The sequence below is a fragment of the Macrotis lagotis genome, chromosome 8, assembly GCF_037893015.1.
Source record: "Macrotis lagotis isolate mMagLag1 chromosome 8, bilby.v1.9.chrom.fasta, whole genome shotgun sequence".
Taxonomy (NCBI): Eukaryota; Metazoa; Chordata; class Mammalia; order Peramelemorphia; family Peramelidae; genus Macrotis; species Macrotis lagotis.
Window position 1 is genome coordinate 19,498,242 of NC_133665.1, and position 27,877 is coordinate 19,526,118.

A 27,877-nucleotide genomic window follows, 5' to 3' on the forward strand; every position below is an offset into this window, starting at 1 on the left:
TACATTTAAGTTACATGGAAAGGTGCCTGTGGGCAGCAGGACAAAAATTGTCACTTACTTTGACCTGATTTAGGACTGGTAATTTTCCTGAACAGTATTGGTGCTGGCTGGTCAGAGCTGGTTTTGGCAACTCTCATGAGCCACTGAGCCAAGAGGGGCCTCAGTTTTTCCCTGAGATGAACTTTGGATTCTCAATGTAGGGAATATATTGAGGAGAATGAGAGAGAGAGAGAGAGAGAGAGAGAGAGAGAGAGAGAGAGAGAGAGAGAGAGAGACTCAGACAAAGAGACAGAGAGACTCAGACAGACAGACAAAGAGACAGATGGATGGAGAGAGAGTGTATAAAACAGAAACCGCAGCATTCCTATCCAGGGAAGAGAATGAGAAGAGAGAAAATATAGACATTACAGAAATTGCTGCCACCTCAACACCTGGAGAGCCCCAGAAGGGCAGCCTTAGTTTTCATCTTGTAGTGTTGTATTCTCAGCTGGAGTTCCAGAGAAGAGCTCTATCCTGACACGACTCTGGGCTAGGAATCAGGTCAGTTGGGATCTATACCTTGAACAATAAACTCCTTACTCCTTGGGAAAATCTCTTGACCTCTTCCCCATCTCTGAATTGGGACTATTACATTATTAGAGGAAATCAATCAGTGAAGAAACATTCATTATGTGCTTACTATGTGCCAAGGGGCAGCTAGGTGACACAGTGGATAAAACACTAAGTTTGGAATCAGCAACCTAAGTTCAAATCCAGTCTCAGACATTTACTAGCTGTGTGACCCTGGGTGAGTCACTTAACCCTGTTGCCTCAGGGTAAAGTAAAAAGACCTGGAATAGGAAATGTCAAACCATTCCAGTAACTTTGCCAAGAAAACCCTAATGGGGTGACATGTCAGATGTGGCTAGAGATGACTAAAAAACAAAATTTGCTAAATTTTGTGTTAAACACCTGGGAATCAAAGAAAGGGAAAAAAACATCTCTGCTCTTAAGATTAAGTTCTACTGTGGGAAAGAGCATGTGTTGGGTATTGGGGGGGGTCCAGTCTTACCTCTCCCTCTAATTAGCTACATTTTGTTCAAGTTACAACTTTTCTGGGTCTTAATTTCCTCAACTGTAAAATTATGGAGTTGAACTAGTTGACCTCTTATGCCTCTTCCAGTGTTGTCTAATGACTCCTGCATCAAATTCAGCTAGTATTGTCCAACTTGCCAAGTTCTTTTATAATATAATATATATATAATATTACATAATTAATTAATAAATAATATATTCTTTTATAATATAATATAATAATTTACCTAGACAAGTAAATCACTTTGCTAATACACATCCTCTCTCTCTCAGTTAAGCCAGTTAGGCTCATTACTGATCCCTTACTCCACCACCCACAGCTGTTCCCTGATCCTCTCTGTCATTTCCAAGAATATTTATTCTTCTAGGCTGATTTCAAGTTTCAACTATTAAGCATATAGGTTTTACCATATGGCTTGTCATTCAGTTGTTCTCTTTGTTCCCTGTTGTCATGACTAGATTTCCCCAAATAGATTGCAAGCTTCTTGATAACAGGAAATTCTTTTGTATCTTCCACAGTACCAGCAGGGCTGGATAGTAGTAGATATCCAGCTGTACTTGACCAAAAATATTCATTGATTGTTTGATTGATTCCAAGCACGGAGCTGTGCTTCTGTCTGGATTCAAATCAATAAATATTTATTAGGTATCCTTGAGAAGATGCTTATTTTCATAGGATGCTGAAGGGAATAGTCACTCAGGTCAGCTTTCTAGGATATTCCAACAAGGAATGAAGGAGGTTAAGAGATAAGAAAGGTAAGAGGTCATAGTTCTTCTGTAGCTTTATCAGCAGTCAACAATAGAATTAAGGGAATTCTTTGGGCAAAGAATTGTTCTTATTCAATTTATCCCTGTCTTGACTGTCAGTTGGCTTTGGAATAGAAATATTAATTATGACAGGAGAAATAAGTGACTCCTATGGTAAAGGGGCATATGTTCTATAAAATGAACTAGCATTTCTGGAGCTGAGACATCCCCCAAATTCTCCAGATCAAGAGTTCTCAACCTTTTTCTGTGTTGTGGAACCCTTCTCAAAGAGAATTATTAAATTATCAAGAGAAATAATTTATGGATAGAGCTCTTGGGAGGTCTATAAATATCAGGTTAAGAACCTCTGCTCCAGATCATCTCTGACCCACTAATGTCATTTGGTTGGGCACTGAAATGTTTGAGAAATTATGTATGGGCTTATAAACAGAGCAGACTGGAGAGAGGACAGGAGAAGGAGGACATGGAGTGGGACCTTCAGGGCACTGACTTGAGAGAGATGGGAGTAAGGGAATTGGTAGTTGGAAATGGGGAATAAGGTTTTACATCAGGAGTTCAGGATCACTGTGATAGAGTTCTAAAGAGGTGGAAGCTTGCTATCTATTGAGGAATGAGTCCAGACAGAGGATCTGTGACTTGAGAAAGTTTCACTGAGGGAAGCAGGAGATTATACTCTAAGTGACCAGTAGAGATAACTCCTAATATAGATAGTATGCCCAGTAAAGAGCACAGATAGACCTCCCAACAAAAAGCAGACCTCCCCAGAGAACATTGTAACCCTGTAATGCTGGAATTGCTCTGTCATGATTGGGAGTGTGCCCAACCACGCATGTGTGCCCTTTTTGTCTCCCTCCAAACTCTCTGAATCTGTGCCTTCCCTTATTAGTAATGTAATAACTTGTAGGACAGTTTATATCATGTGCAAATATGGGCAATCTTCTCGTTATTTATTTGCAATTTTTGTCTGTTTAAATACCTTTTCTTTGAACTGATATGTGTCCTGGTTAGTAGGTGAAAATTAACATATCTGTGGGCACTTGAGCTATAGTCAGCTGTGGAGCTGACTCACTGAGTGATTTGAACCTGGCTTCACTTTCCTGGGAGTCCATGAGAGAAAGGATGATAGTACCTCTGTGTTTTACAATAGGCAAACTATCTTTGAAACATCATAGTTATTTCTAGGAGTGGGGATTTGGGAGGATGTTGACAAGACTGGAGTACATCTGGAAGAGGACAATCAGGTTGGCAAAGGGATTTGAAAATAGGTTATAAGATCTGTTCAAGAAAACAAGGTCGTTTTGCCTAGAGGAGGGAAAAAGCCTTAGATGGGGAATGGCATTTTTCTTCATGTGGAAAAAGAATTAGATTTGTTTTTCTTGGTCCCAGAGGGCACAATTAGAAGCAAGGGTTGGAAGTTACAGAGAGGCAGATTTCAGTTCAATGCAAGAGAAGCTTCCTTACCATTAAAAATGCCCCAAAGTAAAAAGGGGATGTTTTGAAATGTAGTGAGTTCCCCTTCACAGGGTACTCGAAGACCACTTGTTCAGAATGTTATATTGGAAATTACTCTTCAGGTATGGGTGGACTAGATGAACTTTCAACTCTGAAAACCTAAAACAAGCCTAGGTATGTAAGAAGAGATGAAAATCTGGTCCATGGATAGAGATAGCTTATCCTTAGCATCTTAGAACTGAAAGGGTTATCTAGTCCCACCTACTTCTTCATTTTATAGATGAGGAAACTGGGATCAGGAAACAACATTCCAGAAACTTATTAGTAAGTTAGACAGTGGCAAAAATAGTACTGGATCCAGATTTGCTGTGACATGGGAAGAAAAAAAAGCACAATGACCACAGGTTATGCTTTAACACCCCAAATTTTCCTTGGAAGAAAAGATTTCATTGCTCATGGTTATGTTACTCAAATTTATTAGCTATAACTGCAATGACACATTAGTTCCAAGCATATACCTGTGAGATAGTTGTACATGTATCATATACATATATTCGTACCTTCCATACATGTCTGAGTGGGTCCTCAGTGATACTTTTGCTGAAGGGAACATTTAAAAGTAGGCAAGTTGACAAAAGGGCAGTTAGGCGATCCAGTGAATAGAGTGCTGGGTTTGGACTCAGGAAGATTCATTTTTCTGATTTCTAATACAGCCTCTGTCACTTACTGTGTGATTCTAGGCAAGTCATTTAACCCTGTTTGCCTCAGTTTCCTCCATAAAACAAACTGGAGGGAAAAAAAGCAAACTTCTCTGGAAAATGGTCACAAAAAGTTGGACAGAGGGGCAGCTAGGGTGGGTGATAGATCACTGGCCCTGGAGTCAGGAGGATCTAGTTCAAATTCGACCTCAGCCACTTAAAAATTACCTAGCGGTGTGACCTTGGGCAAGTCACTTAACCCCATTGCCTTAAATAAATTTAAAAAAATTTTTAAATTATAAAAAAATCAGAGTTGGGCACATTTGAAGTATGACTGAACTGAACTGAACAAATTGGCAAAAGACAAATAAATGTAGTACTATGTCTGTTGCCACGTGGCACTAGAACATCCTGACCCATCCCAGGGCTAGAACCATTGGCTTCCTCCTTCCATCCCAGGATGAGAAAATCAAAGCACCATCAGAACCTGACCCTACTGTTGATTACAAGCAAGATTGTAACATTTTCCTTCAGGAGAGCTTAACCACTTTTGTATCATATCCCTTTGGTACGAAACATTTTCTCAGAATAATATTTTAAAATAATGAAGGGAATACTAAATTTTAGTTACAGGTTATAGAAAATAAAGGTGTCATTTTTTTGCCATCCAAGATCATAGACTCTCTGAAATGTATGCATAAACTCCTTAGGAGGGTCTGTAGAACACCTGATCTACTGTCTCTATTCTCCATTGGCTAGCAAACTCCCCTTCTCTTTTTCTCAGACTCCCTGTGATTCCAGAGCAGACTGTCTAGTGAGGATTTTATATTTGATTTAAACTAATAGTCATAGAAGAGCTCCACTGAATAGATCTTACTCCATACCATTTCTTTTTATTTTCTTTTGAAAATAAAAATTTTTGGCTGCAGTCTTCTCTGACCATGGCCCAGCCAAGGCTGCTTGACTGTTCTTTTCTCTCTCTCTCTCTCTCTCTCTCTCTCTCTCTCTCTCTCTCTCTCTTTCTTCCTAGCCCTTCTTATGTGTAGTAACTTTTTAAATAAATTTTTGTTTTGTTTCCACCCATGCTTTCCGGAGTCTGAATAATGATTCCCCATAGGCAGAACTGAACCCAAGTAGCCAGTGACTACATTTTGGCGACCAACGAAGGGATTCTCTCTGCCCAGTCTGGGAAACTGGATCCAGCTCCATAAGATTCAAGCAACAGGCCTACAGCTAGTGAACTCGGCAGAACATCAGTCTCTATCTGATCCTGATTGTTCACACCCCTTGGATGTCACATCAATCAAGTTTTGTCTGCAGAATATTCCCTCTCCAAATGGGCCCCTAACAAGTTAGGTTAGGTAGGGAGACTGCTATGCCCCTTCACAGCTTTGAAGAAGTTCCAGAAGATGACCTTCATCCCAATTCTCCAGAAGAATCTGGGTCCTTAATAATTTGAGGAGAATTATGATACTGAGAAAACTGGGCATGGGAGTGATGAGATCAGTTGGAGACAAACTTTGTAAATCTTTTGTTCACATTGTAAAGGGAATCTTCCTTTATCATTTAATTTAGACCACACCTGAGGGCCTGACCTTCAACCTGATTTGAGTTGCATTCTTTTTTGGTGGGACAGCCAGAGAGCCAAGATCACCCAAAAGAGATACCTCCCCAAGAGGCAAAATCTCCAAAGATGGACTTGGGTCATGCCCAGGTCACCACCCCCCTCTGATGGAATCTGGGGGAGTTGACCTCTTTGACCTTGCAGTTTCCTGTGGAACCCTGGTCAGCTGGCCTGGCCAATATTTAATCAGCAATCCAGGTGGTCTTCTCTTAAAACTCTTTCTAACTTTTCTATCCCTTTCTTAATATACTGTAACTTCCTTTAATAAACCTCTATTTTCTTTCCCCCCAAAAAAAGAAAATAAATTTTTTTGAAAATTTCCCCTATCCCCTAAGAATTCTAAAGCACATATTAAGTATAAAAAATTTTAATTTCCCCCAGGCATTTTGAGAAAACCTGCCCTTTTCTTCAAGTCTACCTTTGCCTTTGCAGATCTCACATTAGGTTGTAGCTTAAATCCCTCATGCATAAAGATTATGTTGTTTTGGATTAAATTTTATAAAGAACCACATATTAGTCTGACAGTCTGTCCTCATCGCTTCTCGCTGAATGTATTTCTTCCCCCAGACCAAGTATGAAAGACCAAGGCTTATAATAACACAAGCTGGGTTTGTTTGTTTGTTTTTTCCTCTTCCTTCCTCTATAAAGTAAATCTGTCCAGACTAGAACCCTGGTAACTTTAGGATTACAACAGGGAGTGTCCAATACCAGTCACATTGAGGAGAATCACTAACTTTAAAATGCAGACTTGATTGAGGATCCATGAAGGATAGTATCTTAGCTAGCAAGCCCAGCACCTTGAGTCAGCTGTGATTCTAGTTGGTTGAGCTGGAGGAAGTAATTTTTAACCTTTCTGAATCCTGGTTTAAAATTCTGAATGTATCACCAGTTTTGTCTACCTTCAAGTTCATGGCACTTTAAGGGGCCATTCAAACTTAGATCTTGGAGCCTCCGTTTGCATTGTCTGTCTCTGACCAATCCATCTGGCACCTACTTTGAAGACAGATAAATAGGAAGGAGTATTAATGGTCTCCCAGAGCTCCTTGATGGCAGGGACTGTCATTTGCCTTTCTTTGTATCTCCAGAATTAGTACAGTCTAATAGAGCTCTGACAGATGCTTGCTGTGGATTGACAACTACCTAGTCACAGGTAGCCAGCTCTCAATTCTGAGGTAGTGATATTCCTGGTCTTTCAAGGTGTCTTTCCCTGGAGTTCTGTCTTGGGTTGGCAATCCTAATGGGGCAACTTGAATCTTTCCCATGTGGTCTCTCTACATTTGCTACAGTTCAACACTGGTCTCTTGTCTGCTGGGAGCCCCACTGATTTGGCCGATATATGTTTCAGTGGAGGGAAAAGAAAAATGAGCAGCTTTTCTGGGCCCTGGAATTGTCACTAACAAGTATTTATCAGTCACTTTCCTGGTGCCAGTCACTGTACTTGTTCATGAAGAAAGAACAATCTTTCCCCTTCCCTTAAAGTCTGGTAGAGAAAGACAGAGCATCAAAGAAGGCTGAAAATTGAGTGGGCAGGTGGAGATAGTTCATTCAGGGTACTTAGGTCAGGGTCATGGTGGTGAGAAAGTCTGGAGAATCAAGAATGCAGCCTGGGGGTGGGGGAGAGACATGACTGACCTGCATCCTCTTTAAACTGGGAATTCTGGGAGGAATCAATCAGAGGGGACAACTGCAGAGGTGGGGGTTCTAACCAATGTAAGAAGTAGTCCTGGGTGGAGGGAGCTTCCAGGGAGAAAAGGTTTCTGTGGCATAGTTTAAAAAAAATCCTGTGGAGATTTAGGAATACAACCTAGAGAGGAATGAAGACAAGGCTGGCTTGGGTATCCTCCTTCAAATGATGACTCAAGCTATAGCTTGACTCAATACTCTAAATTCATTGAAATATAAACCAAAAAAAAAATCTAAAAATTAAAAAGAGAATCCCAGATTAGCCTTCACAAATGTAATATCCCCTCACTCATGGTTCTTTTAAGGTTTATCATCTCCTCAAACTCAGCTCCAAACCCCTATTTTCATTGAATCACAGCAGACCAATCCAGCAATCATGAGTTCAAAACAGAAAACATTTAATGAAAAGAATGCAAGGCAAAAGACAAAGAATGGGATGGAGTGTTCAGCATTCCTACTACTTATCTTTCGAAGACTGCCTCCCCCAATCTCTAGATGAATCTACTCCCCTTTCTTACTCTTACTCTGTCAATTGCAAGCCTACTTTGCATTCACGACATTGAGAAGTGCTTAGGCATACTTAGTTTTAAGGGAGAGTTTTTAGATACAGTTAGTGATACAAGAAGAAGAAAGAGGAAAAGGAGCAAAAGCAGAAGGAGGAGGAGAAAAGAAGAAGAAAAGGGGAAGAGGAGGAAGGGGAGGGAGAAAGTGAGTAAGAAGAAGAGAAGGAGAAGGAAATGGACATAAACAAAACATTTTTTAACTATACCAGAGAGAGTGCAAAGGATACATATTAAATTTAATATAGTTTAAAAATAAACTACATAGATGAAATTCATTTTTATTTACAATCCTATTTTCCCTTTGTATATTGAAATGTTTTCATTTATTGATGTTTATTATCAAAAAGAAAATTTATATTAAAAGTAAACTGGGTATACTGAGCTCATGAAGCCTTCTGGAAAATGTAATTTAGAAACTTTCCCCAATCAATGAGCATTTTTGGAATGTGATATCTTGGACCATTCCTCTATATGTAAAATGATTACCTATGTCCAAGGTTTATTGTAAGGGAAACATTTTAAAAACCTGGGTTCTGTACAACCTTTATCAGATTATTCCCTGCCATGGGGAGTGGGGAGAAAAGGGAGGGTGGTAGAAAAATGTGGGACTGAAGAGCTTGCAAAAGGATGTTAAAAACTACCTTTGCATGTAATTGGAAGAAATAAAAAACTGAAAACAAAACAAAACAAAAACTGGTTACTAAGTCAAAAGGACACTTACCATAGCTCTGTGACCTTGAGTATTTTACTATGACCTTCTTTAAGCCCATTTTTCCTTTGGAGAAAATTGAGGGGAACATGTTTTATGTATTTTATAAGATTTCTATGAGAACCAAATGAGATCATATACTAATACCTTCCCTGGAGATAGTACTATGTATTTCCTTCACAGATATACTTTCTATCTATTTGTATAGAGATAGTTTATATCTATATGTTATCATTTCCAGGATGTGCTGTTTCTTTACAGGAGACTATAAGCCCCTTGAGGTCAAAGACTGTTAGGTTTTTGTTTCTGTTCCCAGGGTCTAATAGTGTCTTTTTCTTGTTCATTCGTTTCAGTTGTGTGCACATAGCAGAGATACTGGAGTAGTTTGCCAAATTCCTTTTCTAGCTCATTTTAGAGATGAGGAAACTGAGGCAAGCAGGATTAAGTCATTTGTACAGGGTCACATAGCTAGTGTCTCAGTCCTGTTTGGAATTCAGGTCCAGCACTCTATCCATTGGTGCCACATAGCTGCCCAATATTGTCCAGCACTGGATAAATGCTTATTGAATGAATGATACAATGAAATGGGAAGGATTTTATTATTTTTTCTTTTATTAAAGATATTATTTGAGTTTTACAATTTTTCCCCCAATCTTACTTCCCTCCACCCCACAACGGAAGGATTTTATTTTTATTAGAATTTGGGGGCTCTAAAATATAGGAGAGGCACTGGACTTGTGATTTCATTGACAGGGAGGTCCCTCTACTAATGCAAGGTGGCACCTTCTCTGTAATTTAGACTTCTAAAGCACAGAGAGGTCCAGGGACTTATCTGTGCTAACACAGCTAGTATGTGTTAGAGATAGTACTTGAACCCAGCTCTCTTCCAAGGTTTAAGACTGGCATTATTCTATACCACTCTGCCTGTCTGGCTTTCAAAATGAGTTGCAATTTAAAGGTGCTTAAACTAAAGATTTAGTGACCTGCCATCATTATCTCTCCATCTTGCCCCTCTACCCCTAATATCCTTCCTTCTCCTGTCCTCATTCTGCCTAGTACTTTCTTTCTCTTATGAAAAAATCAGCCACTTTAGGCTGATATCATTTCTCACTGAAGAAAGGAGTGGGGGTCTATTTTCAGAGCAATACAAGGGAGATCTAATGAAAAAGCAGCTAATGAGGAATCTGTAGGGGACATTTGCCTCCATCTGGCTTGGCACAACCAAGTACGAGGGTTAGCAAGCACCTGCTAGGATCCCGCCCCCCCACATATATACCTTTCTTTTTTCTAAAATAATATCTCAAGTGACTTTGGTACAAACACCTCATCAGTTGGGATTGAAGTGATCAACTCTGGCCTCTGGGACTGAAGGGAGAAATTCTCAAATAGCAAAAAACACATTGTCATGGTGGATTGGGGGTGGAGGTAGATCTTGACAAAGCTTCAGAGAGGAATAACCCAATTGTATTTTTGAGGTGTGATTTCCCCCCCCCCCCCTTCTCTCTCCTGTTTGTACAGGATGGATGATATCCAACTGTGCAAGGACATCATGGATCTTAAACAAGAACTGCAGAATTTAGTCGCCATTCCAGGTAATGGTTCAGATTTTTGGAAATGCTTGGGGGGGGGGCCAAGAACCTGTTCCTCTCTTCTTACTATCCTTCTTACTCTCTACAGCTTTAGCTTTCTTTGGGGCCCCAGAAATTAGCACAGAGTCTGTAACACAGCACTTAATAAATATCTGCGGATTGGCTAATCTCTACCATTTGTTGTTGTTGAGGCACTTAGTGACTCCATTTGGGGTTTTCCTGGCAAAGATACTTGAGTGGTTTGCCATTTACTTCTCCAAATCATTTTACAGATGAGGAAACTGAGACAAAGAGGGTGAAGTAACTTGCCCAGGATCACACAGTAAATATCTGTGGTCATATTTAAACTCAGATGAGTTCAGGAGCAACTAGGTGGCATAGTGGATAGAGCACGGGCCCTGGAGTCAGGAGGACCTGAGTTCAAATCTGACCTTAGACACTTAATAATTATTTAGCTGTGTGGCTTTGGGCAAACCACTTAACCCCATTGCCTTGCCAAAAAAAAAATAAATAAATAAAAGTCAGATGAGTTCGAAATGAGTCTTCTCAACTCCAAGCACAATGCTTTATTATGTCATCTAAGTGCCCAGCAATATGTAATAATAATATATAACAAGTCCACAAATGTTTTTCCAATGACAGTTTGTAGACCTTTCCATGCAATCCTTCTGGCACTCTTCTGTGAAATTCAGGCTGCTTTCCCTTGCCCTGCAGTATTGTTTTTTTGGGGAAAAAAAACTGAAGAGATTATCTAATCATACAGTAAAGTGAAAAGTACTGACATAAGGTATTCCAAAATGATACACCTTGTATATAACACTTTAGGGTTTGCAAAACACTTTATGTATATTATTCCATTTAAGTTTCCCAATAGCCCTTTGAGGTATAGAACCAAGAGGCATAATTATCCCTATTTTGTCTATTTAAAAAAACTGAAGCTCACTAAAGTTAAGTGACTTGCCTGTGGTCACAAGCTAGTGTCGGGAGTGGTTTTCGAATCCCCACTCTTAGGTTTCTTCCTTTCTCCAAGTCCAGGGCTGTATCACCTACAACAATCTGTCACTGGATTCAAAGTCAAAAGACCTAGGTTCTCAGTGCTGTTAACTTGCTCCTATTCTGTGCATTTAAACAAATCACTTGTCCTTTCTAAGTCTGAGTTTTTTCATCTGTAAAATGACGGGACTGGGTTAATTGATTTTTTTTTTGGCAAGGCAAATGGGGTTAAGTGGCTTGTCCAAGGCCACACAGCTAGGTAATTATTAAGTGTCTGAGACCGGATTTGAACCCAGGGACTCCTGACTCCAAGGCCCGTGCTTTATCCACTACGCCACCTAGCTGCCCCCAAGGGTTAATTGATTTCTAAGATCCTTTTGGGATCTTCATCCTATGACCCTTCCTTTAATTTATAGATGAAGAAGCTGAACCCCAATGAAGGAAAAATGCCTTTCCCAAGATACAGTTCATAATAGAGGATGCAGAACTATAGCTAAATCTCCTGACTCCCAGTTCTTTCCAATACAAAACAACATCCTAAATTAAAGATGGGGAAATCAGAAGGAAAGAACAAGTGATTTGCCATGATCCCATTATATATGTTTGAGGATTGGAATTTCCATGGCCACAGCTCCTGGGTTGAAAGTCCTGTCCATATCAATTTTTTTCTCAGTCTAAAGTCTTTCCTGAATAAACCACAGAAAGAAATAGGCACGAGAGACTTCAGCCTCCTTATCTTTACTCCGCCTCTTCACTTTCTCACCAAGAGTTCTTCCTCTCTATTTTTGGAATTGTACCAGGTCCTAATGAATTTAGCTGAGGTTGGAGAAAAATCAGAACTCTTGGCAATGTGTCAATAAAAGTATTAAGTTAAAAATACACCAAACCACCAAGAAAATGTTTTCCAAGGCAGAGAGGGACAAAGCAGAGCCCACATGGGGGCAGCTGGGTATGCAGTTGATAGAGCATCAGCCCTGGAAGACCTGAGGACTTCCAGACTCAGGAAGACCTGAGTTTAAATGTGACCACAGACACTTAATAATTACCTAGCTGGATGACCTTGGGCAAGTCACTTAATCCTATTGCCTTGCAAAAACCAAGGGGGGCGGGGAGCAGAGTTCACCTGTTCCTCAGCTGCTGATGTGATGTTGTTGTTGTAGAGTAACTGAACACCATCCTGCTGGGTTAGTCTCTGGAGGACACATGAAAAATTCACTCCAACCTTACTTGCTCTTCTAAGCCCATGTCTGAAATCCCTTCACTGAGGGATTTCGCTCATCATTACCACCCCCAGAAGTTCATGGTGTTCCCATCTCTTCCTTTGTTGAATCTTTTCTTAGGTCCTTTGTATGACCTGGTCATTCACTGACCTCTCTTCCTCATATTAGCCTTTTATTTGGGGGTTTAGACTATCTGCCCGCAAGACAAGGAGGGAGTCTAGTTCACCTGTCTGCTGGACTTGGACAAGTCTGCTACTCAAAATAGCCCCCTAGGATGGAAATTTAGCAATCCTACTCCTTTCCTTCTTCATCCAAAATGATTTATCGCACCCACTCTAGGCAGCTTTGTGGTGAAGTGGATAGAGCTGGGCCTGAAGTTCGTTCACATTCAGTCTCTTATATTTACTAGCTGTGTCATTGAACCTCTGCTGGCCTTAATTTCCTCAATAGTAAAATAGGGATAATAGCATTTAATTCTCAGAGAAGGAGATCACAGAGAGGGAGGGAGAAAGGGAAGACAGAGGAAGAGAGACAGGCAGAAGGAGAGAAAGAGGGAGAGAGCCAACTTGTCTTCAGAGAGAAAGGAAGAAAAGGGCCATTAGGAATAGTGAAAAACAAAATAAAACAAATGAGGGAAAGAAATCAATTAAGAAACCTGGAGGCAATGAGAGCTAGAAATTTTTTTATAGTTTATTATATGCCCTTACATTTGTATATAGTTTCACAATTAAAGAGTATATTTACATATTGCTTCACCTAGGATGCTAATTGGGACTCTAACTGTTCTCTCCTTTCTCTCTACCTTCTCTGGCTCACACCTCTATCCTTCCCTGGATTCCTTTGGTCTCAGGTAAAATCTGACCTTCCATAGAAAGCCCTCCCAATCCCTCTTAATTCTGCTATCTTCCCTGTTTTTATTCCCATTCATCTTTGTATAGTATGTCTATATATAGCTGTTTACATATTGTCTCCCCCATTAGACTGTGAGCTCCTTGAGGGCAGGGTCTGTCTTTTGCTTTTCTTTGTGTTCCAGGACTCAGCAGAGTATGGGGGACATAGTAGGTGCTTCATAAATGTTTCCTGATTGACAGGCTAGTGAACTGAGTGCTGGGTTTAGGTTCAGGAAGAAGGAGACAGGGAACCATGTCTGAGTCATAACCTCACTGAGACCTAGGTCCTTCATTTGTAAAATGGATATAGTAATACCTGACTCATTGGATTTCTGTGAGGCTCTGATGAAACCACATGCACAACTATGGAGCCATAATTATAACTCTTGACTTTTCCCCTTTCTTCTAGTGTTCAAACAGTTTTCAAGTCCTGTTGATTCTTTCTCCATGAAATTATCTGTCCCTTCTTCTCCACTCACCTTGCTGCCTGTAGGGGGTTAGGAAAATCTAGGTTCAAATCCAATCTCAGTCACTAGCTTTGTAATTTTCAGTCTACTCATCTTTAATGTGGGCATAATAATAGCACCTGCCTCCCAGAGTTGTTAGGAGAATCAAATAATAATTGTACAGAACTTAAAACAGTGATTGACAGTAAATGTTGTATACAGGTTAGAAAACATTATTTAAAATTTCATGTGTTCTCCTTGTGACCTTCCCTCTGTTCTCCTCTGGAGAGTTCTTTAAAATTTCATTGACACTGTTTTTTTACTCTCTCCCTTAACTTTCACTACCTACCAACTCCCCCTTCTTCAACCAATAGATACTCTCCTTTCTGGCAAGTAAGTAAAACCGTGCAAAATAAATCAACATATTGGCTGCATTTAAAAATGTGTGTTTCATTCTACACTTCTACCAATCAGTGGGAAATGTGAGCCAACAATTATGATTGGTCAATGTACTGATCAGAATTCTATATCTTTCAAAGTTGTTTTTCTTTATGTTTTTGTAGTATTTTATAAATTGTTCTGGTTATGCTCATTTCATTCTTCAGGGGACATAAATCTTTCAGATTTCTTTGAAATCTCCCCTTTTGATTTCTTTTGTGCCACAATAATATTAGATTATATTCATATGCCATAGTTATTGTCCAAATGATGGGCACCTACTTTGTTCCCAATTCTTTGCTACAATAAAAAGACCATTATCAGTATTTTTTTGTATATATGGGAATCCTTTCCTTCTGTTTTTGACCTTTTGGGGTATGTACACCTTATAGTTTTGTCACTAAGACAAAATACAATACAGTGAGTCTGTTTCCAAATTTGTTTCCAGAATGATTAGCAAGGTAAGAATGAACAAATCCTCTTGATGGACTGAAAGTACTATATAAATGTCAGTTGTTATTACTATTATTATTATTATTGTCATTATTATTATTATTATTTTAGGCAACAAACAATTTCTAACACACCATTGATACCCAAATCCTTTAAGGAAAAGAGACAGGAAAAGCATCATCAACTTCAAGCAATTAGGAAATGTGTAAAAAAAAGTGTCAAACCCCACAATGCAAGGGTTCAGGTTAGACTGAATATATGAACAAGATTGGATTTGGGTTTTAGTGTGTCCTTGATATATAACCCAACAGAATAATCACAATTTGCTCTGATCTCAGTTTAGTGATATTCATGGAGGTCCCTCCCAGATCTTCATTCACTGTTTCTTTCGTCTATTCACTCATTAAGCACCTACCATATATCAGGGACTGTGATCTTCATGTCAAAGCTAGATAATAAGGATGTAATTTTTCTGTCTCTGGCTTTAGAAACCAGATTTTTTAGTAGTTTTGTGAGTTTTGAAATAAAATACATTATCAGTTTAGGGATACTAACTTTATCTGATAGCTGGAAGAATTCAAGAAATGCAACTAAACTTGATTTGAACATTGACAATTGTGTCTGTTTTATATGTAGTTGTTTTGTTCTTCATTTTTAAAGAGGACCATGACATCAGGAAGGTGATGTCATGACTTGCAAATGAATTGGATTAAGTGAGGCAGGGTTGTGAAAAATCTTCAATCTCACTTTCTCCTCCTGATCCAGTGGTCAGATATAGATGGAGAGGACTGGAGATTGCCCTGGATGCAGTGGGAGACCTTGACCTTTTTAAGCTAAGGTCTTTCCCAGGTCTCAGTTTGTCTGAAGCAAAGCCCATTCAAGATTAAGACTAGAAGAGGAATGAGGCAAAGAATGACCTTTTGCAGTCAAGAAAATCAGTCTGGAAGAAGAAGACCCACAAGGTTTCCGGCCAAAACAGAAATAGTTGCTATTACACTCACTCTGAGCCATGCATCCGAGCCCAAGTGAGGTTATTGGGAGCTATCATTGGCCAATCAAGAAGAGCCAGAGTAATTTGGATTTAAGACCAGTTCCAATTGGGCAATGCACCTCCTTCCTTTCTTTTTTCCCTTCCTTCCCTCCCTTCCTCCTCTCCCTCCCCCTCCTTCTTCTGTCCACATGGAGATTCATATAGCATATCTGCAGATGCTCTGTCCAAAGGAATATAAATTTGGATCGCTGAAACCTCACAAGATATCTTGGGGTTTCTAGTTTAAATTTCCTTTTTAAGAACTTTATATTAAATCAATGCCTTTTGTTTTGACATCCAGTTCATGTTTCATCAGTACCTCCTTCACCACTCTTCCACTGAGGGCACATATATCATATAACAGATCAAAAAAAAAAGTTCAGCAAAGCCATTTGTCACATTTACTGTCTGACAGTATATGCAGGAAATATTCTGCTCTTCTAAACCCTACAGTGAAGGAAAGGTGGTACATTTTCTTGATTCTTCTCCAGGGCTGAGTGTGACCATTATAATTATACAGTGTTCATTTCACTTCCCTCAGAAAAGCCAAAATGGCACTTCAGTTCATTTTATGAATCTCTTCTCTTTTCTCAATTTATTTTCAGAAAAAGAAAAAACCAAACTCCAAAAGCAGAGAGAAGATGAGTTGATCCAGAAGATCCATAAATTGGTGCAAAAGAGAGATTTCCTGGTGGATGATGCTGAAGTGGAGAGATTACGGTGAGAATGACAAATGGCCCCATGTCAAGTCTCTAGAAGAGACAAAACTTGGAACAAGTGAGACATCCTTGGATCTAGGATTACAACTGATACTGCTGACTTGATCGTTCCTAACCTCCAAATCATTAAGGGCATAATGTAACCTACCCAACCAATATTGAGCCCTGGAAAAAAAAAGTATTAAAGGGCCTCCCAAGAGCCATTCTTTTAAAAATGATATGCTGGGCAACCTGCAATAATCATTTTTTTTGTACCATGCTTGTGAAGTTGAGGCATGGAGCCAGTGTCCCTCCCCAGATCTATAAATTAGTGGTTGGGATGGAAATAGCCCTCAAACAGACTAACTTTACCTCCTTATCTAGTGCTTAGACTTTACTTCCTGTGAGACTTGGTCTTAATACTATCATAGGAAGATAAAAGTAATATAACTAATAAATGGAAAAAAATTTGTTGAGCATCTGCTAGATACTGGGGATACAAATGCAAAGATGAGACAGTCCTTGCTCTCAAGGAGTTTCCATTCACCTCCATGAGTTAGAAGAGGGTTTTGTTCTGCAATTATAGGAACGATGATGAGTGGAGCCCTAGGAAGTTCATTATCATGCTCTTTACAGAAATAGTGGGAATTTTGATTTCATTAGTCTGCTTAGAGTAAGAGGTGAAAAGTAGAGGTGGAGAAAGAATACATATATGGTATCAGAACACATGACAAAATGTCTAAATTGGATAGATGCATGAGGAGGTAGGTCTTGGGTAGGCTAGATATAGTGAGAGTAAGTGAATTTGTACTCATTCACAGTTAGGCCCCAAGGTAATGTTCTGAAACTGAGTAGGGTAACTCCCCTTTTGAGGAATTTCATGATCTTTAGAAGGCTTAATTAGAGGGTCCTTTTCCAGATAGGGAATTGGCCAGATGATTGGACTGATGGGCAGATATCTGGGATATATAAAAAAGATGACTGGAGTGAATGGAGCAGAGGTTATTCTTAGACTCAGGGGGCCTGGAGGAACAGGTAGTTGGATGGTTAGGGGCATCCAGGTCTTGTCTGATATAACCCAAAGCACAGAAATGAGGACTTCATCAAAAGGGGATGACTGCCTTCAGAGATCAGATGTTAGTGATCAGGACACCATACTTGCCATAATTCTGACTGCAGTTTACTCATTTCATCATGGTCTGGGTAGAGGACCCTAAATTCCTATACAGGATGCCCTGAGCCCAACCAGATTTCTACCCAGGCACAGGTAGTTATGGCTCTAAAGGTGGCTCCTAAAACTTGACATTTCTTGGGACACACCTTAATATCCCTCCCCCATTGTACTTTTTATCCTCTTCCTATTTTTATTAAAGATTTTATGAATTTTTAATGTTTTGTGGTTCATTGGCCTTTTCTCCTCTTTCTTCACATGTCTGCCCTAACAGGGAACAAGAAGAAGACAAGGAAATGGCAGAATTTCTGAGAATCAAGTTAAAACCTCTAGAAAAAGTAACCAAATCTCCAGCCAGTGAGTGTCTTGATCTCAATTTTTTCCCCCCAAAGAAAAAAGAGGCTGGGAATGGGTTAGATACTCAGAGTACATTTGGTGAAAAATCTGAAACCCTTTCCAGGAAATCCATAATATGCCAGCAGTTATACTAAGCAAGTATCAGCAACAAGAGCTCATCTTTATATGGAATCTTAAGGTTTGTAAAATATTTTACTTATACTTAATTTGACCCCAGAAGGGTCCTGTGAGGCCGATGCTATCATTGTCCCCATTTAACACTGAGAAAACTAAAGCTTGGAAAAGTTAAATGCTTTACTCAGAATCACAAAGTTACAGTAAGAATTCTAGGGAGGATTCAAACTCAGAGTATCCTGGAGCCATGGCCAGTACTCTATCCAAGAAGAAAGAAAGGAAGGAGAGAGAGAGAGAGAGAGAGAGAGAGAGAGAGAGAGAGAGAGAGAGAGAGAGAGAGAGAGAGAAGAGGAGAGAGTCATTAATGATGGTAACAGCTCACATTTCTATAGCACTTTCCAAGTTTACAAAGTAGAAATTGTAGGAACATATTATGTTCCTCATTTTTTACATTAAGTGATTGAGTGAACCTGGTTAAATAAAACCCATGGTCACATAGGAAGGCTCCTGTTCTCCCTGAGTAAAAGCCCAGTGCATTTTCTCCTCTATCTTCAGAACTAGGTGTAACACAATGTAGGACCCAGAATTGGGAAGACCTGAGTTCAAAGTCTACCTTGGACACTTGTTAGCTGAATATCCATGAGCCAAGTCTTTCGTTAACTTCTTTGACTGACAGTTTTTTAATATATAAAATTATATCAAAAGAGTTGTTTTGGGGTGGCTAGGTGGCACAGTGGATAGAGCACTGGCCCTGGAGTCAGGAGTACCGGAGTTCAAATCCAGCCTCAGACACTTAATAATTACCTAGATGTGTGGCCTCGGGCAAGCCACTTAACCCCAATGCCTTGCAAAAAAAAAAAAAAAAAAAAACAAACCTCAAAAAAAAGGTGTTTTAAGAGAGGAAGTCATATTTATCCTCTACAAACTTCAAAAGTCAGAGTATAAAAATTATATTTTACAATAAAGTACACTAGTCAGTCAAAAAGCATTTATGAAGCATCTACTGTTTGCCAGATATGCAAGCAACTAGGTACACCAGTGATTTTTTTTCTTTACTAACATTTTTTTACTAACATTTAGCTCCTGTTGCAGAATTTCCTACCATACTCCACCCTCAATATAGTCCCAAGTCACTATCTGGGTTTGCTGGGAGCTTTTTTTTTTTTTTTTGAGATTGATTAAATTCTCGCTGCTTCAGCAGGAAGCTGGGCAGGTGGAAAATACAGAAGGCAAAGGGGGCTTTTCTTATAGCACCCCCCTACCACCACCACCATGTTCATTGATCTCCCTCTGCAGGTTCACCAGCAGAGAAGAAGGCAGAGCCTCCACCTACTAAACCTACAGTTGCCAAGACTGGGATCGCACTCATTAAGGATTGTTGTGGGGCCACCCAATGCAGTGTCATGTAGCCCCTGGAGGGCTCCCCTGCGGCCTTGGGGCCACCCCCACCCTCTTCTCTTCACAGCCCCCATTTCACTGGGGCCTAAACAAAACAAGAAAACTTTAGGCGGCAGAGGGATCCAAGGCAGCCCCGATTCTGCCCCGAGGGCCATGGTGGGTGGGGCCCAGCCGTTCTGTACAGAGTGTAGCAATAGGGAGCCCCTCACTGTTGCATGGCCCCCCCCACGCGCATGCTGAATCCAGGAGTTGTGTGTAGCAGTTTATCTGATCACTGGGAGAGAGCTGTCTTTTTAAAAAGAAAAGTGTATATACACATAGATATATATGTAAATATATATACATATATATGTATATATACATACATACATATATATATATATATATATATATATATATATATAAAATCCCATTGTGCAAACTGACTGGGAGAGGAGTGTGTTCCCCAAGTGTGTACAATTGTGGTTTTTAACAATTTAGCACTTTATAGGACTAGGTCCCTTATCTCATCAAAACTACCCCACCTTCTGTTTCCCACCTTGCCCTCATGGTGGGGTTCTGCTAGTGCAAGTGATAGGGATTACAAGAATCCAGCAGTATTTCCCCTGATCCCTTAGTAACAGGAACCTCACAGTCAGTTCCCAGACCTTGGACTTCTTGGCTCAAGGAAACAAAAGGTCTCCGGTTATCCTCTGAGCCCTGTTGTGGCCAATCCCCACTCCCATAATATGTGTGTGAGCCTGGGTCAGCCTGTCCCTAGAGCTCAGGTCCTCCTTTTAAAGTTCCCCATGAAGGCCATTCTCTGTGGGTACCATGTGACTATGCTTGGCTTCAGTCAGGAACAGTCAAGCCAAGGGGAACAGCTATATAATGGTTCCCTTGGACCAAGAGCTGAGCAAGAACAGAGGTGATGAGGACCAGAATAAAGGACTGAGAGGGGCCCTCTACATCTGCCAGTGGGTCACCAGAGAAACTGCCATGAATGTGGCTGCCTCAAGAGTCAGGTCTGATTTCTTGAGGAACAAGAGTGTGCCAATGGATGGGAGAGTCAGCATGACCTAGCATCTGTGTTCCATGGTGCAGGGGCTTCTTTTCACCAGTCTGCCAAGTCAACTCATGTAAATCATTTTGTACATTTGCTGTCGCCAGCAGGGTGTGGTTTGTGCAACATCTGTGTGTGTGTATGTATGTATGTATGTGTGTGTGTGTGTGGCCTAAATAGTTATGTGACTCGACTTGCTGATGTGCAATCATTCATCTGGAAAAAATAATAAAAATGTAAACAAATGAACATCTCTTACTTTTAAAAGGCCTTTCCTACCTGCTGCAACCAGCACCAAGGGGCTTGAAGTCATCCCCTTTTCTGACACCACTTGTGGCGGATGCTTTAGGGCTCATCTGAGTTGGTTATGGGTGTGAATTAAAGACAATAAAAATGCCTTTCAGTCAGGTGGCCTAAGTTTGGGAAACTCCACCTGGATCAAATAGAGCAGATGGCTGCTGTTCCCCACACCTCCACCCAGGCTCCAGAGGGCCTAGCTGTTCTCCTTCCCCACAGAGAATGTGGGAGTCAAAATCCCAACACCAAGTCCATTACAAAGCAATCACTCACTGATCCAATAAGCAAATGTAGATTGAAGTCTTCATAAAAATGCCACCTCACATATGTCTGACCAGCCCTGATCTAAACCAAACTCATACTCCTGCCACCCTTACTGATTTTTTTCTCTAATTCATTTCATACAAAGGAGAGAGAAAAGTAATTATGCAAGCAATGATAATTCTACACGGAACTAAAAAGTCCTGTTTAGAATGTCATACACTCACATTTTACCCCACAAATACAGAAAACAGCTTGAGCAAAGAGGTTATTCTTTAAAAAAATAATAATGGTTATGAATAAGATTCTATGATCCAGAGCAAATCTCTGGTCCCTTCAGCTTAAATTCCATTTTAGATGACACCAAGGAACCCTTTGTGAGAAAGAATGTTCATTATTCGTTGGGATGTTATCTTCAAAGGTTAAGAGTATATCTGGGGCAGCTAGGTGGTGCAGTGAATAGAGCAACAGCCCTGGAGTCAGTAGTACCTGAGTTCAAATCCGACCTCAGGCACTTAATAATTACCTAGCTGTGTGGTCTTGGGCAAGCCACTTACCCCATTTGCCTTGCAAAAACCTAAAAAAATATATATATATCTGCAAAGAACTCAACTTCTCTTCAGATAACATGCTAAGTGTTGATGATCTGTGTGACACAGTACATTCATCCATCACAACCTAGCCAGGCTGAGCCAGCCTTTAGTTATCCACAACCTACATTTCTAGTTGAGTGGGGGAGTCAAGTGGGCAGCTGGGAAACATTGGGTTGATAATCTTGAAATGAAGAGAAACACTGGACTTTCAGGAATGTGGGGGCATCTGGCAGACTGGAGAGAAGATTGGGAAGCCAAAGTGTTAGACCTAAATAGATAATGAGGCAAACCAAATAGCAGAGCTCATATTCAAACAATACAAGGGTAACAAGAAGGGTACCCAGATTTTAAAAAAAAACAAGAGAAGGGAAACTGAAGGGAGCTTCAGTCAAAATAAGGAAAAAACTTTCTGAGAATGAGTCACTGCTGGGATGAGCTATCTGGCCATAGAGATTAGGTGACTTTCTCATTTCTTTTGATTGGATCTGCCAGTGTTAGTGTCCTGCCTAATTCAAAACGTTAAGAGTCATAACCTAACTCTTGATATCTCTTTAAATTTTAATTTTTTCCAAATATGTGTTCCCTAAACAAGTTGCATTGGCCAAACTTGATTCTTGCTCCATTGAAATGTGTCTTATTATGTCCCTTTTCCAAGACATATAAAGATGAAATTAAAGGGAAAAATGGGAGAGGAAAATGAAAGAATTGAGAATAGAACTAGGGGAAATAGGATCCTAAGTACTTTCTTGCTGTTTGCCAGGGGACACAGGCCTGTCCAAGAGAATAGGGAAGAGCACAGAAGATGATGTCAAGGGCATAGTCCTTGTTGAAAGGGATATGTTATAGTATTCTTTGCCCAATTCTTGGCATATTCTGTATTATATGCTTCATTTGTAATGCATAACAGTATGTAAGATCTTGTCAGGTTTATACAAACATAAGGCAACCAAAGCTATCCAGAAAACATCACCAGGTAACTAAGCTCCTCAGAATTGTAAATCTCTGCCATGGAGGGGGTCTTCACACGTCACCTTTCTATTATTCCCTGTAGTTCAATTGCCCTGACCACCTATATTTGCTACCATATTTTAACTCATTCTAGAAAATAAGGATCCTAAAAGACCTAACCAACACTACAAAAGAAAATTAAACCAAGAATCCACTCCATTTCTGCTGAGGAATTTGCTAATACTTAGATTCTATTGCTACACACAACTCTTTCACATTGGTATTGAGTCAGGAAACCCCTCAACCAAACTGTTATCCTGACTGCTCCCCATCACCACCACAGCCTGAAGCAGCTCATTTCTTTCTGCTAGTGAATCTCTCAGGATGACAGTCTGATTGAGAGACTTCTTCTAGTTCCAGTGATAATTTTTATTTGATGTTTTTCACTTAAGTGCTCTTCCCAAATACCCGAGCAAGCTATAAATGATTAGAGGTGACAAATGGTGATATATGCTACAGAGCCTTAGATAAATTTGCTTTTATTAATCAATCACCCCTCTACCTAGAAGTATGGGGTCCTCTACATCATATCCATTGCAGATCTTTAGGATTCTTCTCCAAGTCTAATTTGCTCTAAGTGGAAGATGGTAGTATCTGTTTTCTTAGAAAAGAATAATTATAGCAGTCAAAGTGGTAGAGTTCATCTCTGAGAATCAATTTATGATGCTAAGTTCAAGGTTAAACATCATTTGATTTGGTTTGGTAAGGTGATGGAGCAGAATAATACAACTATGTGCTGTTTTTGGCTAGGGGCAAATTCAAGCCAGCACTCCCAGGACTGGGAGCATGCTTAGGTTTGTATTTTCCTTGGGTTTATCTTATATCTTATCATATATCTTATATATGAAGCCCCAGAAAGCAAATTGATATCTGGATGGAAGAATTTATCATAGAAGCAAGAAAGAGAATAGAACAAGTTGAAGTCACAGACTGAAATCCAGAGCTGTTCTATGCTGCTCAACTGAACAAACACTCATGTAAAGTATGTGGTTGGTAACCACCTAATATAGATATGGTTTGAATGTGGCACAGATAAATACCATCTGGGATCTAGCCTACCAAGTATCCAAGGAAGAACCCAATTTCCAAACCCTGGTGTTAACAGATGAACAATTGTTGGTGTTTTTTTTTTAATCTCCACATTTAAGGGTCCAGACCCACATGAGGGGTACACACATGTATAGGAGTTAGACTCATTAAAAATGAAACTCAGTTCCTAGAACCAAGTCTGCCAGTCTCCATAAGAAGGAAGTGGTCTTTCCTATGCAAGGAATAGAGAGGAAAATGGAGAGAGAATGGAGAATCCTAGAATATGTAAAAAATCAAATACAAAACCATTTGTTTAGCATTTAAAGTCATTTACAACCTAGTTCCAACCCACCTCTACAGATTTAGTATATATTATTCCCTTTCCTGTACTCTATGTATGCAGTCAACAATCCTAATTACTCTTCATAACATCATTCCATCTCTCATCACCTTTGCACTGGCTGTTTAATCTAAAGTATGATCTTCTCACCTCCACCTCTTGAAATTCCTAGTTTCCTTCAAAACTTAGTTCAAGGGGGGCAGCTAGGTGGCATAGTGGATAGAGCACTGGCCTTGGAGTCAGGAGTACCTGGGTTCAAATCCGATCTCAAACACTTAATAATTGCCTAGCTATGTGGCCTTGGGCAAGCCACTTAACCCCATTTGCCTTGCAAAAATCTAAAAAAAAAACAAAACAAAACTTAGTTCAAGGGTCAACTTTTTCATGAAGCAAAATTTTCTTGATCTTTTCAACCACTATAGTAAGTGGAAAATATTTTTCCAAATTGCTTTATATTTATTTTAAGTGTGTGCATAGTGTGTACATACATATTCTACATCTGCTATAAAAGGCAAGCTCCTTGAAGGCAGGGACTTTTTTTTTTTTAGTAAATAGTATTTTTCCCAATTACATGTAAAAATAATTTTCAATGTTTTTTCTCCTTCCCTCCCATCCCCCTTTCCCTAGATACAAAGCAATCTGATATGTTATACATGTGCAATCATGTTAAACATATTTCCACATTAGTCATCTTGTGAAAGAAGAGAAAAGGGAAAAGCCACCAAAAAAAGAAGAAAGTAGTATGTCTGAATTTGCATTCAGATTCCTTAGTTCTTTCTCTGGATGTGGATGGCATTGTAAAGGTAGACTGCCTTCTGTAATCTATATTGTTTCTGTATTCTTAGCAACTAGCACAATGCTCAGCTCATAGGATTTGCTTGATAAATGACTGCTTAAAATAAATGATCTATTGATTCATTTCAATAAACATTTATTAAGGGGCAGCTAAGTAGTGCAGTGGATAGAAAATCAGCCCTGGAGTCAGGAGGACCCGAGTTCAAAACTATTCTCAAACACTTAATACTCACTTAGCTGTATGACCTTGGGCAAGTCACTTAACCCCTTTGCCTTGCAAAAAAAACCAAACAAATAAAACAATCCAACTATTTATTAAGCACCTACTTTGTGCTGAGTCCTGGAATAGTCAGCCACCACAAACACACACACACACACACACACACACACACACACAAAACCCAAACTGCATAATGCTTCTCCTCAAAGAGAATAATTACATTCTACCTTCAATTTCCTTGTCTTTGAAATTCTGAATCTAGATTTGGGATTCTCACTCCATAACTCTATAAAAAGCTTTCAGCTATTATTGCTACATGTGAAGAAAAATAGAAGACCTAAATACTCACCATTATTCCTGAATATGCTAAACATTAGACCTAGAAGCTGGGTGGCAGAGTGAGCAGAGTGCCAGGTCTAGAGTCAGAAAAACGAGTTCAATCCAGTCTCAGATACTGCATGACCCAGGGCAAATTGCTGTTTGCCTCAGTTTCCTCATCTCTAAAATGAACTGGAGAAGGAAATGGCAAACCATTCCAGTATCTGCCAAGAAAATCCCAAATGAGGTCACAAAAAGTCAGACATGACTGAATAACATCAAAAGGTGGAGATCTGATTACCAGATGCTTCCTTACCATTTCCTTACTATTTTATAATTAATTCTGACAATAGCAAAGGGCATTGAAAGAAAATATAAATGAACCCATCTTACCTATAGAGTTGTTCTTGTGAATGGTGAGCTGTACAGAAACTACTTTAAAAGAAACTTTTTGCCTGCTTCTCCCCCCACCCCCCCCCACCCCAGTTCTTCTTGGAAGATTTTGTTTTTCCAGTCTCTATTTTCTCCTCCCTGAGTTGGTTGTAACACGACATTGCAGAATCAAAAAGTCAAGAGAGAGAGAAGTTGAGAACTGAACACTGCTTCAGACACTTGGTAGCTGGGTTAACCCTAGGCTCAATCTCTCTAAATTTCAAGTTTCTCATCTAGAAAATAGTAATAACTATTGTACCTACCTCACAAGGTTGTTGAGGTCCAAACAAGATGTTTGTAAGGTGCTTTGAAAATCTATTAGAAGGGGTGGCACAGTGGATAGAGCACCAGCCCTGGAGTCAGGAGTACTTGAGTTCAAATCCACCTCAGACACTTAATGATTACTTAGCTGTGTGGCCTTGGGCAAGCCACTTAACCCCATTGCCTTGCAAAAAAAAAATAAAAACTATTAGAAGGGGCAGCCTCTAGAGGGAGTATAGTGGATAGAGCACTGACCCTGGAATAAGGAGTTCCTGAGTTTAAATCTGCCCTCAAACACTTAATAATTACCTAGCTGTGTGACCTTGGGCAAGTCATTTAATCCCCATTGCCTTGCCAAAAAAAAACCTATTAGAGAGCTATGATGATACCATTATCAAATACACAGTCAGAGGCTGTGTGGTGGAATACAATTATACTGACTCTGCAGACAGATGAACTGGGCTCCTGACACTGGCTCTGATATTATGTGATCTTGGGCATTTCCTGTCATTATTCTGGGTCTTAACTTCCTCATCTACAAAATGAGCATAAGAATACCTGTAGGAACTATCTATACCAAAGTCTTGTTCTGAGAAAAGTTTTAAAGGAAACATGAGTTATTATTACATTGACCCAAACACCAGAAAACTTCAGTTTAACATCCATGATTCTGGGTATCATGAGAACTGTATTGTGGAGCTCCCTTAGAGCAGTACTAGAAGAAGCTGTGGTAAACATTTCCATCATTGCTGCAATGTGGCAAGAACTACACTTCTCAAAAGAAACAATTTTTGAAGCTTACTCACCAGCTAAGTTTATCCTGAGAAGAGAGAGCTAAGCTTAGGAGTGTGCTAAGAAAGCATATGCCCATATGATGACTTTCTCACTCTCAGCTCCATAAGCTTGATGCTACACCATATCATACCTTCCATTAAGATTCCAATTTTGTATAGTCCAAGTAATCACCAAATTCTGATTCTAATCCAAACTTCTCCAAGCTAACGAATAATATCTTAGTCACTAAGTTTTAACTTGCTTAATTAACTCTATATAGTTCTTAATCTTTTTTGCACCATGGCTATACCACTTCTCAGAAGCATATTTTCAAATGCACAAAAATAAATCACAAAGTATTATAAGGAACATCAATTATCCTGAAATAGTTAACAAAATATTTTTTAAAAAAAGGGGGTCAGTGAGACATAGTTTAGGGAGGGTTCTGCTCCTGGCCTCTTCTGGGGGGGGGATATAAAAGCACATGCTCAAACTATGATTTTTCCTCCACTGTGCTCCTTGCTAATTTTAAAGGTGTGTAACTATTACTGGAATCCCCAGGGCTTCAAGGATTCCCACCCTCTCCTGCTCCTTGTTCTGGAAATTTTGGCTCTAACTTGTGATGTCATTATCTATAGCACTATCTACATGGACCATAGTCTGTGGTCCATGAACTTGCTTTATAAAATATTAATTTTTTAATTATTAGTTTCTTTTGTAATTTTATGTACTCTATGTATTTGAAACATGTTTCTGAGAAGAAATCTAAAGGTTTCACCAGAGTGCCAAAGGGTTTCATGACAAAACAAATGATGCATACCAGAAGCAAGGTTTGCTAGGAGAAAAGAGGAAAAGGTTTTGAATCTTGGCCCCAATACTTAGCATTCATGTGAATATCTTTTTCTATCCATATCCATAGCAGAACTTTGGGAACTTCAGAGAAATTTCACAAAAAAAGTTAAAAAGCCAGTAAAGCTTAAAGTTGTTTAAGCCTTTATTTCTAAACATTTTAACTCACATAAGGAAAGGTTAGAGGTTAACATAAATTAAGGAAGAAGGGGAGGTACAATGGAGGGACATACTTTGGATCACCAAAACTTTTAAGAAAAATGATCTTCAGAAAATCATCGGTGGAGAAA

General features: G+C 39.6%; 1 protein-coding gene across 2 annotated transcripts; it reads left to right on the forward strand.

The window, feature by feature from the left end:
- Window positions 1-277: 277 nt before the first annotated feature.
- On the forward strand, window positions 278-19,650 carry BMERB1 (bMERB domain containing 1). Of its 2 annotated transcripts, none has more exons than XM_074196474.1 (5): window positions 278-540; window positions 10,090-10,163; window positions 16,236-16,350; window positions 17,774-17,856; window positions 19,267-19,650. In XM_074196474.1, exons 2-5 carry the CDS (start codon window positions 10,091-10,093, stop codon window positions 19,377-19,379), a joined length of 384 nt encoding a protein of 127 aa, XP_074052575.1. In that variant the 5' UTR covers window positions 278-540; window position 10,090; the 3' UTR covers window positions 19,380-19,650. The 2 variants fall into 2 exon arrangements, with proteins under 2 accessions (XP_074052575.1, XP_074052576.1); XM_074196475.1 differs by lacking the exon at window positions 19,267-19,650 and adding an exon at window positions 17,960-18,037.
- The last annotated feature ends 8,227 nt before the right edge of the window (window positions 19,651-27,877 follow it).